Source organism: Cupressus sempervirens, chromosome 3 (assembly GCF_028749045.1).
Source record: "Cupressus sempervirens isolate cs-2001-9-10 chromosome 3, ASM2874904v1, whole genome shotgun sequence".
NCBI classification, from domain to species: Eukaryota; Viridiplantae; Streptophyta; class Pinopsida; order Cupressales; family Cupressaceae; genus Cupressus; species Cupressus sempervirens.
In genome coordinates this window covers 530,328,603-530,342,979 of record NC_143120.1, presented here as the reverse complement: position 1 = coordinate 530,342,979, position 14,377 = coordinate 530,328,603, and the positions used below count along the sequence as shown (strand labels likewise).

General features: G+C 34.0%; 1 protein-coding gene across 1 annotated transcript; it reads left to right on the top strand.

The window, feature by feature from the left end:
• The first annotated feature begins 12,245 nt into the window (after window positions 1-12,245).
• Window positions 12,246-12,740, top strand: LOC149567501 (auxin-responsive protein SAUR28-like). Its single transcript, XM_089816645.1, has one exon. It carries the CDS (start codon window positions 12,246-12,248, stop codon window positions 12,738-12,740), a length of 495 nt encoding a protein of 164 aa, XP_089672771.1.
• The last annotated feature ends 1,637 nt before the right edge of the window (window positions 12,741-14,377 follow it).

The following is a 14,377-nucleotide window of genomic DNA, read 5'->3' as shown; positions in this document are numbered from 1 at the left end:
AATGAGTGGATCATGAGATGGAATAGGATCGTGAGATGGAGGGATTTGATCTTGACATGGAGAAATATTAGTGGATGGAGTGGAAGGAACCTCTTCATGAAGTGGAGGATCTATGGAGGCTAACTCTTGAGATGGAATGGAAGCAATAATGTGCATGGTACCTAGAATGTCTTGATCTTGATTAGGAAGGGGATCATGACTGGACTAAGGGGGATAAATGGATCATGAGGGATAGGGGAATGATGGGATGAAGAAATGCTTGGATCTAGAGGAGAAGAGGAATCTATAATGTCATGCTTTAGAGGAAGATCTTGAGATGAACTATGGGTATCACTATGGGTGATTGGTTCTCTTCATTTTGTATTTTACACTTAGCCAAGAATGGTGAGAAATAGCCCTTACGAGGTGGGGATGATGTTTTTGGAGGACTATGGTTGTGGAAGGAATTGCATGGAGGATTGGGGTTAGATGGGACATGAGGACTAGGATCTTCGAAACATGGGGGAAGAGGACACATGGCATGGAATGTGGCCTCTTGTTGTTGACTTGCTAAGAGATAATTCTTTAGTTGCTCAATTTTTGTGGCAAGGGAATTTGTGTTTGAGGAAGTGTGTGGGCTATTAATGGAATCTTATGTAGTTGAAGGATAATGAGATGGATTTCCCTTGTCAAAGGTAGAAGAATAATGAACATGAGGTGGATTAGAGTTGGATATGAAGTGTTGAGGATGGATTTGATATGCTAGTTAAACGAGAGGTATAACTCCATATTATCTTTGAAGATTGTCAACCATTTGATTAAGAAAATTCAAATCCATGGATGTTAGATGAAGAGTGATGAAAGATGGATGATGGATGGGATATGAACTTAGGACTAGGAGCTTTGGACTTTGTGTTGGTTTGATTTGAAATGGAATGGACTTGATATTGATTTAATTAAATTTGATATGATATGATATTGATATTGATGAGGGTTTGATTTGATATTGATGAAAACCCTAACCAAGTGAATGTGAAATTTGAATGAAAGTCCAATGGTGATGACAATGCGCCTATGTCCAAAGTAGAATATGTGATACAAAGTTGAATTGGAAGAAGACTTTAATGGATGAAATTATAAAGATTGATTATGGAGGAAGATGTAAATGGATTGAAATAGAAATTGATTAGAAAAGAATGAATTTGACAAAAGATTGGATTAAGAATCATGAGGATGAATCATTGAATGAGAGAATTGGATCTTGATGTGGATTATGAACCATGATTAGGATGAAGATTATGGATGAGATTAAATGATTAAAAAAATGAGGAAATGATTTGGATGAATAGAGATGATTAAGGTTTTGAGGAAATATTTGAATGGTTAAGAATGTGATTAAGACAAGAGATGCATGATGATGATGGGATGGATGGATAGAAGAAGTGATGGAGAAAACATGAGCTTCTTTTTGTTATTTTTGAAATATTTTTAATTTTTTTTGGATTTTGGAACTTTTACAATTTTTTTTTTGGGATTTTTATGTTTTACGATGTTTTTGGATTTTTGCATTTTATAATGTTTTTGGGTTTTTCAAATTTGGAATGCAAAATCAAACAAGGAAATATATACAAGACAAGTTTAGATGGTGTTTGTCTCCTTCGAATGGGGAGGTTTTTGAACATTCAAGCACGTAGAACACACCAACAATCTTATGAGGTCTCAACTAGGATATACAAGGATTCAACTAGAGGGCGTCCTCAATATACACAAGGTACATGAGGCCCAAATCTGTAGATGAAAGAAAATAATGCCACATAACCAGGGGGAGATGGTAACCAAAATTTTCTCCTTCACTTCCCAAAGGTATAAAGTTCTTTGGGGCTTAGCCAAGAGTGACAATATTTTTCTTCCAAGTGAAGTGTCTTTCGATTCACCTCCCGCTATTTATACTCTGCCAGAACACTAGAGTTGAGGTCATCCCAAGGGGTGATGAAATACCCAAGCAGGCCTCCTAAAAAAGAAAAAACAAGACCACTTATTTCTTGTGCATCCAAGATCACCCGAAGGCGCAAGGGGAGAGAATACATAAGTGGTCTTGGGGTTTAAAAGACACTTGTTCTTTCCCAATGAAGCTTTTGGTTTTGTAATCTACTTTGAAGACACACATGTTTAAAGCATACAATGTTCTTTCCAACTTGAAATGGTGCCAATGTAAATGAAAAATACGGATTTGTCAACAAGAAAGTAAAGCGAGTGTGTGCAAATGAAATGCTGAAAATGAAAGATGTTGAAAATAAAGTCAATTTACTTTAGGGCATTCAAGAGTGTGTGACTTTATTTTAAGCACCAAATCCAAATGTGTTCTAGCCTAGGCATACATGTCAATTTTAAGAACCAATTCCAAATTTTTTCTATGCTAAGAGTCATCCATTCAAAGGAAAGTGATTAAGTCATACAAGTTCATTCACTTTTGAGTCTGAGTGATAAAAATCACTTCAAATTTCTTTAGTGATGAAAATCACTATTGGTTTGTTTTATGTCTTTCAAGGTTAATTCTCAAGAGCAATAAAACATTAAGAAAAACTTGCAAAAAAATATGGTTAGGTGTTTAAAATGCTCCAATCTGCAAGAAGAAATAAATTTGATTAGCCTCACAAAAAAAACACCAAAATGAAGGCTTTACTATGGGAAAAATTTATTTTAACTTTTTTTGTTATTTTTTCTATACATGAATAAGCTTAGAATGACCCAATTTCGACAGAACCACCAAAAGTCAAAATTTGATTTATACTTTAAAAAAAAAAGAAATCGCAGATGACAGAACACAAGCAGAGATGGCAGAATGCGCAGACGACAAAAAGCACAGACGATAGAATAGAAGGTCATCAAAAAAGTGTAGACGATAGTTTTACAGGTGAAGATGACAGTCTACTATGTGAAGATGACAGTTTATAAAAAGAATAAATTTTAGGCCGCCCACAACACAAATGACAGAATAGCTTGCACAGAAAACAGAATGTCAAAGACGACAGTATAGTGGAGGCGCCCACAATGCAGATGATAATATGTCAAGATGATAAAAAAGTTTGGAGATGATAGAATAGATTTTTTTTTAAATTGTAAAGAAGATCCAAAGACGTGAATCTGTGCATATGCTAATCTACACAGATGCTGATCTACGTAGATGATAGAATGGTTTAAGCAGAAATGCAAGTAAGCTTTTGAACTACTACAAAGATGCTAAAGAGCAAAGATGCTGGTCTATGGAGACGCTAGTCTGCACAGACAATAATCTTAGATGACGTTGCGACTTGTGGAAATGACAATGCAATGTTTTATGACTAAACCAAAGTTGTTTGCAAATTTTTAAAATGAAACCAGGGATGTGGGTCCCATCGAGCATGCCAAAATGTGACCTATTGAGAGCATGAATCAACAAACAAAAATTAGTTCAAATCAAAACATGTAACAAGAATTCATCAAAATGAAAAACTAAACTAATGCTTGCTTGAGTTTTGCAACTCAAAGCAGCCAACAAATCAAGTCTTCTAGCCACCTCTACAACTCAACAAAGGCACCCATGAGAGTCCTTGTTGGTGTGTTAAGATGGGGGGGGTATGTTTGGTGTGCTCTCTCAAACACAAAAATGGAATGAATCTCTTGAGTGGATGTGCAAGTGTGAGTGAAAATGAAATATGAATCTACGCTAGATGAAATGAAGAACACCTCAAAAAATGGCTATGGAGAAAGCCATACTTGAAGGTATTTAAGGATGAAACTATGGAATGCAACTAAAAAACTAATGAGATATGCAAGCTAAATTAACAAGTAAATGCAAAGAAAATGTAAATGTAAATGCAAACTAGCTAAACCATGCAAATGCAAAGCTAAACCAGCTACCAAATGGTTAGTATGCACCTACAAAATCACTATGAGAACTCTACTAATGCAAGCTCAAACTATCATGAAAGCTCAAACTATGAATGCAAACTCAAATCTCAAACCAACATAATAACAATGCAATAAATGAGAGATGAAAATTCTTGAAACAAGCCCTCTATTTATAGGCTTGAGGGAGGGCTTGGTGAGGTTGCATCTATGTAGATGCCACATAAGGTGACATGCAAGCCATGCAAATGGTCAAGAATTCAAAGTTTTCTCACACATGTTTGAGAAAACTTGAGAAGAAGAGTGGGAGACAAGAGTGCAAAGGGGAGTGTGTAGGCATGCCATCTCACACATGTGTGAGCACACTCTTAGGCTAATGAGGGGGATTAGAGAGATGATTAGGAATGATTAAGTGGGATTAGAGAAGAAGTAGGCTTAAGAGAATAACAATGATGGTTATAGGCTAGGCTCTAGGTTAGGCTTAAGATTAAATTAAATGAAATTTAATTTAATCATGGGTTTAGAGGAATTAATAGGATGTGAAGATTAAATAAACAAAATTTATTTTAAAAAGGGGATATGGAGGATCATATGTTAAATTAATTTAACACATTAAGGCTAAGAGTATTTAAATTAAATTTAAATACTTAAGAGAATGAACTCATTTAATTATAATAATTTAATTAAATAAGTAGAAGAATGTGAGCAATATAATTAAATAATTAATTACAATGTCATGGGAAATATTAATACATTAATATAGTCTTTAGAGACGATTTTAAGCGTCTACATCTCCATTACATGATGCAACACCATTTCTATTTGTCACTAGCGTATGGAACCAGGACTTATTTGCACAAGTGGCTCACCCTCCTGAAGGTACAAATGCAGAAGCTATTAATCTTGAGGACTATGAAGTGAAAGATACTATTTTGGAAAAGCCTACGTGGGATACATCCTGATAGATGATGACTATGGGAGTAAAAGAGATTCTTAGGAACATAGAACAAAATGAGATTGAAATCAGAACACTTCAAAGGCAAGTTGAGATCCTAAAGGGATATTTAGCCAAAGTTGTTGGTCCTCTTGATCTTGAGCACCCTGAGGACACTCTAAATACCATTCTTAGAGGAGGGGAAGGTGTACGGTTCAATCCATTTTTGAAAGCTTGTCAACAATGGCGAGATAGCCTTGAGGATAAAGGTGTCACTATAATCATAGGAAGTTTGAAGTTGTTGCATGCTACACAAGAGAATGTTGATAAGATTGTGGCAATTTTGAGGCAGGGCTTCAGTATCATGGATGAGGTACAAGCATGAAGCAAAGATTTGCAAACTCTAAAAGCCATAAAAGGAAAAAGGTACCACATTCTTTTTTATGTATATACCAGAGAAGAGTTAGACATGATAGATGATTGGATAGAGAAGATTGCAGACGGGAATAAAGTGATGGAAACATTGCATGATGAGATACATAGGCTCAAGGACCAAGCTCGAGAGAAAATTTTGGAAGTAGACAAGTTGTATAGTGATGCATGGTTGGACATATTTGAAGATGAAGAATGAGAGAAGTTGTTGCCAGTTGAGGTAGTAGTGGAGAATTTCAAGAAGACTTTAGAGGAAGAATCCAATGATGAAGACATTAGACAAGCTTTCAGGATAGAGGAAGCACTATTAGAGTTGGACACCAAGCTTGGAGATTTTGCACAGAGTCGAATTGAGGTGGACAACTATAGATAGAAGGTCAAGGACAAGTATGAGGCTTTAGATCTTCCAAATGCAATTAAGATTATAGAGATGATAGAGAAATTCAAGGGCAAACATCCAAACATAGCTTTGGGGTGAAGATGAACAAAACTCAGATGCCAGAATTTCAATTTTGACACTTAGTAAAATTTTGAGATTTTGACCCTGTTGAGGTCCGCAGCTCCACAGGTCCATAGGTCCGTAGCTCTGCAATTTAGAGGTGCACCGATAGTTGACTGCCAGTTCCAAAAATAGCACTTTCCATGCATTAGGAGCATGTTTTGATGGCAAGTTAACTCTGACACATGCCTAGTGAAGGACCAGCTTCTATTTTTGGTGCCTCCATGCACTTCCACTTTGACTAATGGTTTCCTCCTAGTTTCTCTTTGATGCTTTCCCTATTTTTGACACGTAAAGGGGCTCATGCATCCAATTAATGAATAAAATATGGATGAAGTCCCTCTAAGCACTAGTTAGATTGTTAGTGTGTATATGTTTAGTTTATTTTTATTGTTAAAAGCATTTTATTGCATGAAACATATCTCTCACTGCAACACAAATTGAGGAGATGATTTCTTATAAATACCCCATTGTAAGATGTAACAAAGGTTGTCATTATTATGCAATAAAGTTATGTGTTTGGTGCTAGCATTTGGAGTGCAGTTATTCTTGCCTGAATGTGTCATTATTTTGTGGATTTTATTCATGAGATTGTGATTGAGCCAAAGGTTTATTGTGTTTTTTTTCATTGTGCGATCTTTTAGTTCTGGTGTTTTCTATAGATATATGAATTTCTCTAACGTAACGAGCTTGAGAAGAGGCCACCCAATTGTGTCTACATAGCTTTTTGTCTTGCATGAGTGCACTTTTTGTGGCCTTGTGATTTGATGAAGAGTGAAACATCATTCTATTTGTTAAAATTTCTCACTGACAATTGCATCGATGGATTCTAGGAAGCACTGCTCATGTTTTCATTGGTTTCTCACTAATTTCTTCGAAGGTTTAACTTGTAGCGTGTTGTCTTCTATAGCTTATCTCCATTTAGGAATTTCAATTTCAAGTCATTTGATTTCATGTTATTTACTTTTAGTTTCATTATTTTCTTTACTAACCCCTTGTTAGAATAGGACCTCATACTAGCTACATTATTAGAATTGCATTCATTGAAAAAAAAAAATTGTTCTCTTTTTGTGTGATATTTTGAGATAGCGAACAGATTTACTTTGATTCTGAGATAAAATATTATTTTAGCACCAGCAAAGGCCTCCTTGTGAACACTCACATTTATCTTCTATTGAGTGGATTTTGGTACGCTACAAGACAAATATTAAACCTTGGAGTAGATCATTAAAAAAGATTTTCTTTTCAAGAGAGGAATTATGTAATGGATTCCTACCATTGACCTCATGCAAAATGAATGCCCAAAAATCCTCCATTCAAAATCCTTGTTAAAAAGATTTGGGTCGCTTGAAGTGGGTGAAAGAAATTCAATAATGCATGGTAGGGAAACCACAAGGGTTCCATTTTTTAACAATGACCTAGCTCCCACATCAGGGAGTCAGCTATAAGCATTCCCATTTCCCATTGAAGCCACATCATTACCCAACAACCCCTCACCTAACTACATTATCTCCAAGGTCTGGATATCCAAAATTTCCCCCTCTTTATGTATAATCATCTCCAAAGCCTTAGAAAACTTACCTGTGTTCTCCTTCCCTTTCCTCTCGACTTGGGATTTCACAGGGGTACTCATTTTGCTCAATATTGGAAGTTTCATTTATCTATGCATCTTTCAAACCAAGTGGCTCCTTACTTTTAAAGGTTTCGAGGATAGCTTCCATCTTGACAGTTTTTGAGCTTTCCACCACCTCAACACTTGGGGTTGAGACCTTGCTCATGAGTTTCTCACTTGTTGTGTAGTCAACAAAAAGATGTCCAAAGCTATTACACTTCTGGTAGAAGGAGGAAATGTTCTCATAAGCTAGCAATTGCAACTAGGTCTGCCATTTAGATCTTAGTCCCACCATGCTAGGAAGGGGTTTATTCATTCCTACATTAACACATATCCTGGAAAAGCCAAGCTTAATCTTTGAGCAAGTCATCGAGTCTTCTTTTATGAATTTCCTAAAGGAGTTACCAATCCACCTAAAAACACACTCATCCCAATACTCCAGGGGAAGCCCATGAGGGTGTAGCCAGACCGGGGTGGATTTGAATAGAGCACATTCTAGGTTGAGTCCTGGTTTCCACTTAGCCATCATTAGATGGTGTTTACCAAAGCTTGGTGTTTACCAAAGCTCTAGTACTTAGCCAAGATTGAATCCTAATCTGACATAGTCGTGAACCTAAATAGTAAAAGGGCACCTACCATCACAGAGATGGAAATAGAACCTATTAGTTTCCATTTATTAGAGCACCATTTTGAACCATGTCCACCATGGGTCAGAAAGAGAAAAACTTTCCAATGTAAGGCTAAGGGTAAAACCTAAGGAGATTGAATCCACCACTAAGTTTGAGAGTGAAATCTGGGGTCCAGTGGGACCTGAGGAGAATGTGGATTTTGTGTCAAATTCCACATGCATCTTTGAACCAATGACAACCCCAAGCCAATTTAGTTTAGGGCACACCAATGAAGTGGCCTCATTCGAGGGGATGATGACATGTTTTTGGACCTAGGCAAGCACATTCGTCAGGGATGGAGCTAGAATCCACTAGGATAGCAACATCCTCCTATAAAGGACAATGACTATTTAGGGATTTTTCCACCAGTTCCAAATCTAGGTAGTCAGGGGCTGGATCCAAGGGGGTGGTGGGGGGATCCCTCCCTCCCAAGGTTAAGAGGGCATGGAAGCATAATGGGAGATGGTGTCAGAGTTGCAGGTAATAGAGTGGGAAAGTTGTAGAGCTAGACTAGCATATGATGAGGTGTTATTTCTAAAAGATGGATTTAGTTTATATGAAATTAAATTTTATTTCTTTTAGGAACATAAAATAAAACTTTATCAATTATGATTACTTTTGGAAGAAAAAAAATTTGAACCTTGGTTGTAATAAAAAAACCCTATCAAACTGTAATACTTGACAATGAGAATGAAAGCTTGAAAACAATAGTGAAAATTAAACTTTTATGTTTTCAAAACCTAATGAATTTTGAAAGTTACTTTTTTTATGCACTTTTTGTGATGTGTGGCATATTGCTGTGGGTTTCAGGTTTGGCTTAGTACGTTGATCAGTCAAGATTTCTACTAGAGGCTTGGGGATTTTTGTTCTATGATAATGTTTTCTATGATCTTTTATACTCGACCATGGTGATGTGTCATGTGTTTTCTATGATGAGTTTTGATCAATGTTTATTAGTGCTTTCTAATTGCTTGTATAGAACTGAGGTGAATGGTATCATTTTCCTGGTGTAACATTTGAGCTTTCAACCAGTTGTCCTTTGATGCTTTCTAGTTGCTTGTATAGGACTATGGTGATTATTGTGATTGATTTTTAGACGCTTTCTAATTTCTTGTAAAGGACTAAGGTGAAATTGTGATTTAATGAGTTGTACTTTTTATGAGCCCAAGGTAGGTAATATGTATGTATGTTGGGAAGTGACTTGCAATGGAGGGCAGAGCCCTAAGCTGCTGCCTGGGTAACCCATTGTAAGTTGTTTTAATAAGTGATAACATTTTATTAAATGTGAATACTTGATGAATTAATAAGAGTTAATATTTTTCCTCGCCCATGCCCCAAGTGCTAGTACAAGCTAGGATGGGAGTAGAGAGGATGTTTGGTTGTGACCTTGCTTCATTAGTATGTCTTGTTTGTACAAAAGGATACAGATGCCGCATAGAGACACTAGGGAGCTGGAGTCTAGAGAGGCTAACAAGGTAACCTTAGAGTTGGCTCATGCGATGACACTTGCCCACTTACATAGTAGATTTCCTATGTGTCTTTGTTTCCCCTGGGATCAAATGTTACTTGTGTCTTGGTACTCTTTGAGATAGATTGCTATTAGGATTTCCTTGACCTAGATGCTGATTATGAATTGTGGATTGATATCCGTTTGGGACTTGAGATTATCTCCTCAACACGGTGGGAGTGGGCCATTTAGGTTCCACGAGGTCAGGTGGTAGTGTAGTTTTCTTATACCATTGAGATTTGACAATTGGATCACGTTGCTAGATGTACCTGTGTAGTTGTTCCTTTCTTTCTAATCTTGTATTTTATGATGGATGGTTATATTATGTTATATTGCACTTGATTATCAGAGATCTTATGAGATGATGTATTTTGTTTATGATGTATATTCTTTGAACTTTTCATACCCTGTGACTTGTACAATGGATGATTATGCATTCTAGTTATGCCAAGTGACATCTTATGTAATTGCATATTATTTAATTGGATTTATACTTGTGATTATTCTATGATGTGGATTTTGGTTGTGTGTTGGTTTAATATTAATAAAACTTATTTATATATGTGATTCAACATCATGGGACTCTTAGGAGATGTAATCTATTTATGATGGTTATATGTATGTGAGTTATTGCTTCCGTTATTTTATCTCTTGTTGCTTATAATCTTTTAAAATTTTTTTTGGCAAACTTAGTGAAACCTTAGGTTATTTTCTTTTGGGTTCCCTAGTGGAGTGTTACACTATCCTTGGATGCATGTACCTACTTGAGATAAACTTAGCATATAGTTTCCAAAGAGAATATAGAGGTACATGAAGACTTTTATTAGGCAATTTATCAAAAATCATCCACCAACCATCCTAGATGTTATCTAATATACCATAATGCACAAACCATTTATTTAATAGAACATTTTTAGTTTTCTTACATTAATAGTTTGTCCAGTTCAAGGATTTCAAAAAATAAGGTGGAATTTTTTTTTAAAGGTCTTTGTAAAGTTTTTCATTTGACTGAATTCTAGAGCTATGAACTAATGAATCAATAAATGGGGGACCTCATTCCCTTAATTATGTGAGAACATTAGATCAGGGAAGGCACACATCTACAATCACAATGGCCTGATGGAGGTTTGAACCTAGGTGGGGACAACAACAACACCACTACTTAACCAACATACTAAGTAATGGACCCCTAACAAATCAAGTGGATGATTTGGATTTGGTAATTTTACTTTTTTTCGCCTCATTGTATGACCACCCATTCACATATGGTGTTTGTGACATCTTTGCGACAACTTAGGGATAGATGAGGTTTCTTATGATAGACATAGGAAATGTTCCTCACCTCATTTAAATTTTGAGTGATTAAATTTTAAATTAAGGGAGGTTTAGTGGTAAAGAGTTTTTTTGTTGAAAGTTTAGATTAGCATCAATTGAAGTTCAAATTTTATAAAATTCACAAAGTCTTATTCATAGAGTATATTTGTAACAAAAAATCAAAGTTGTAGTTTAAGGAGAAAAAACCCAAAAAAAACCCATAAATTTAATTATTCTTTCCATGTACTCATTTCTTGACAACCAACAAAATATAATTTAGAAGTTACTATGGGTGAAAATGACCCACAATAGATTGTTTCTATGTTTATTTATGCATTACCCAACATATAATTTTTTATTTAAAAAATAGTATTTTGCATCAAGGATTTTCATGTTTTTGGACAAATGAAAAACACAATTTTTCCCAAATTACAATTTTTGGCACTTCAGGATCTTGCATATATCCCTGCAATTCTTCTTTTTTTGGTGTACTCAAATTTCTCTTTCAAGTCTAGGTTTAGCTGATTTTTGAAAAAAAATTGAGGCCACTTATATCCCCTTTTTACTTATACCCTTTTTATTAACCAACTTGGTGCACATTCATGATGAAGTCTCTCAACATGTTTGCATTTATAATTCTAACTTGGGAATAGTGATCCAACAATCTTATGTCAAATTCAACAATAATCCATTTCCATTGATCACATCTAATACATGAACAACACAATGTATACAAAAATCTAAGTACTTGTCACCTCCTTTTAATTTATTTCAATTAGATTTAGTTTATATGAATCTTAATCAAATGTTATGTTAATAATAAAATATACTTTACAATGCTATAATGAAGAAGAAGAATAGACTATATAAATTTAATAAACCAAAACTATTTTTTGTAAAAATTATAATTTATAAAAATTCAAAGTACATAAAAAATAATTATGCCGAGAGGCGTTCTATACAATCACAGCACGAGAATATGCCAAAAAAAGATTCTCCGTCAATAAAAAAGAATTGGGAGCGGTTACAAACTTCCAAATTAAATATTAAAAAAGAATTCTCGAAATAATAGTTGGCCAAAATAATAAGAAGCCAAATGGAGGCCGAAATAATAGGCCCGAAATAATAGGGCCCGAAAAAATAGGGCCCGAAAAAGTAGGGGCAAAAAAATTTCAATATGATTTTTTTTTTGTTATATATAATTTTGCATGCACATTCATACTTATTTTTTGTGGGGAGTGGGAGAATTTGAAACAAATTTGTGGAATGTGAAGAGACCTCTATGGGGGGATATGAGGAGCCTCTTAGAAGTTATAAAACAAGGCTCCTCATACCCCTTTTTAACTCCTCCTTTCCTCCATCACAGAAACCCTCGTAGATCACAAATATTCTTAGAGCTTTGTAGATCAGCGATGGAGAGAAGCCAAAGCCTTGAGAAGATCAAGCAGATCACAAAGAAGTTACAGAAGCTTGGAAGCCTCAAGAATGCGCTTTCATTTAAGCTGCACCGCTGCTCATTCGACCAGGAGGAGGAGGAGGAGAAGCAGATTGAAAGGCACAGATCTAAAAGCTCTGTTCCACGAGCTCTCATGGTGGATTACACCGTGAAAGAGGATCTCCAGTGGAAACGGTGGCCGGAAAATTCTGTTTCGCAAGGTCATTGGGCGATTTATGCTACAAAGGAGGATTATGAGGGGAGGCAGTTTGTTATTCTGGTGGATTATTTGAAGCAGCCTGTGTTTAAAGATCTACTGCGCATGGCGGAGGAAGAGTTCGGCTTTGATTATGTTACCAAAATTCTCACAATTCCCTGCGATCCGAAATATTTTGAGGAGATTATTAATAGATTCAAATTTTCAGGCGGCATTCTTGTGAAATCTTCATTGTATGGATGTTCTTTCAATTGAAAGTCTTATTTCAGTAATAACAATTTGATGGTGCGATGAGGATGATCTTGTCCTCCTGATCATGTATTATAGTATTATGCAGAACAACAAATCTTTTACATAGTTTTAAAATCTACATTATGCAGAACAGATCTATGTTGTGTAGATTTTCTATTTTTAATTTAATCACGTTTGAAACAGAGCAATTAAGTTTTACAATGGGGTGGGTAGATTTGGTAATTTAGTAATTCAATATAAAAGTCATCATTTAATCAATGAAATACACTTCAACACAGTTTATTTTTGCCTTACATCTTGAGCATTTGATATTTTAGTCATTCATTTTAATATTTTCAACTTTGATATTTTATATCTTGATATTGCTTACTCATCTTTGGAAGATGCAATGCCAAGATGAGACAAAGTTCATTCAAAACCATTAGATAAATGAAAAAAATTAATGCATTTAGTGCACAAAATAAAGAATGCATATGCAATCAATTTTTTTATCAATCTCTAAGATAGCTTTTTTTTTTAAATAGAAAATAGAAAATAGAAAATAGAAAATATTCTTTTATGTATGTAGAAAAAAATTAGAAAGATTTTATGTATGTAAAAAATTAAAAGAATTCTATATACATCTAGATTTTTTGAAAAGAATTCTATTTACATCTAGATATTTTGATTGAAATAACCATAATGTAAAAACAAAATATAAAATAGAAATGTTAATATATGTATGTAGAAAAAATTAGAAAGATTGCATGCATCTAAAAAAATTCTATTTACATCTAGATTTTTTAAGAATGAAAAAAGATGGATAATAGAAATATCAGTTGCATGTTTGTAGAAATAAATTAGAAAAACATGTATCTAGAAATTAAAAAGATTCTATATGTGTCTAATTTTTAGATTTTACTTTATTCTAAACTAATTATTGATGGATATATATTTTAAAAATATTTATGTAGTTTAAAGTTTAGATTTTAATTAATTTGTATACAAATAGGAAAAAGAATAACTATTTTATATATATGTAGATTAATTTCTATTTTTAAAATTTACAAGTAAATGAGTACTTTATTCATTTAAAGTAAACAAGTTTTTAAGTAATATATTTTTATTTTAGGAATATATTAATCATAATGTTCATTTATTATTACTTATTTAATATACTTACTCTCAAATCTAAGACAATAGAAATGATATTTTATTAACTTTGAAATAGGGAAGTCTTATGCAAGTTCGTTTACAAAAATACCAAAAATATATTTGGTCTTTGATCAAATTGGAGTTAATATTAGAAATATAAATATGATCATTAATAATTAAGCTAAATTCAGTTCAAAACAATAATATTATTTAAATTTAAATAAAATAAGCCATGTTTACTTTGAAACATCAAACAACTAATTAACTAATAGAATAATTAAAATAAATGAATCTATTATGACATAGAAAAATATTTTCTAAGTATAATTTCTTTGTTTTTCAATCAATATGAGTTTTTTTTTCTACTTGAAAACATAAACCATCCTAATTGTCATCCTTAGTTAACCCTAACAGCAACCCCTACCTTAGCCCTAGCCCCAACAATGATGTAAAATCTAACTATAATCCAACATTAAATTATAATTATAACACTAAAACATATCCCT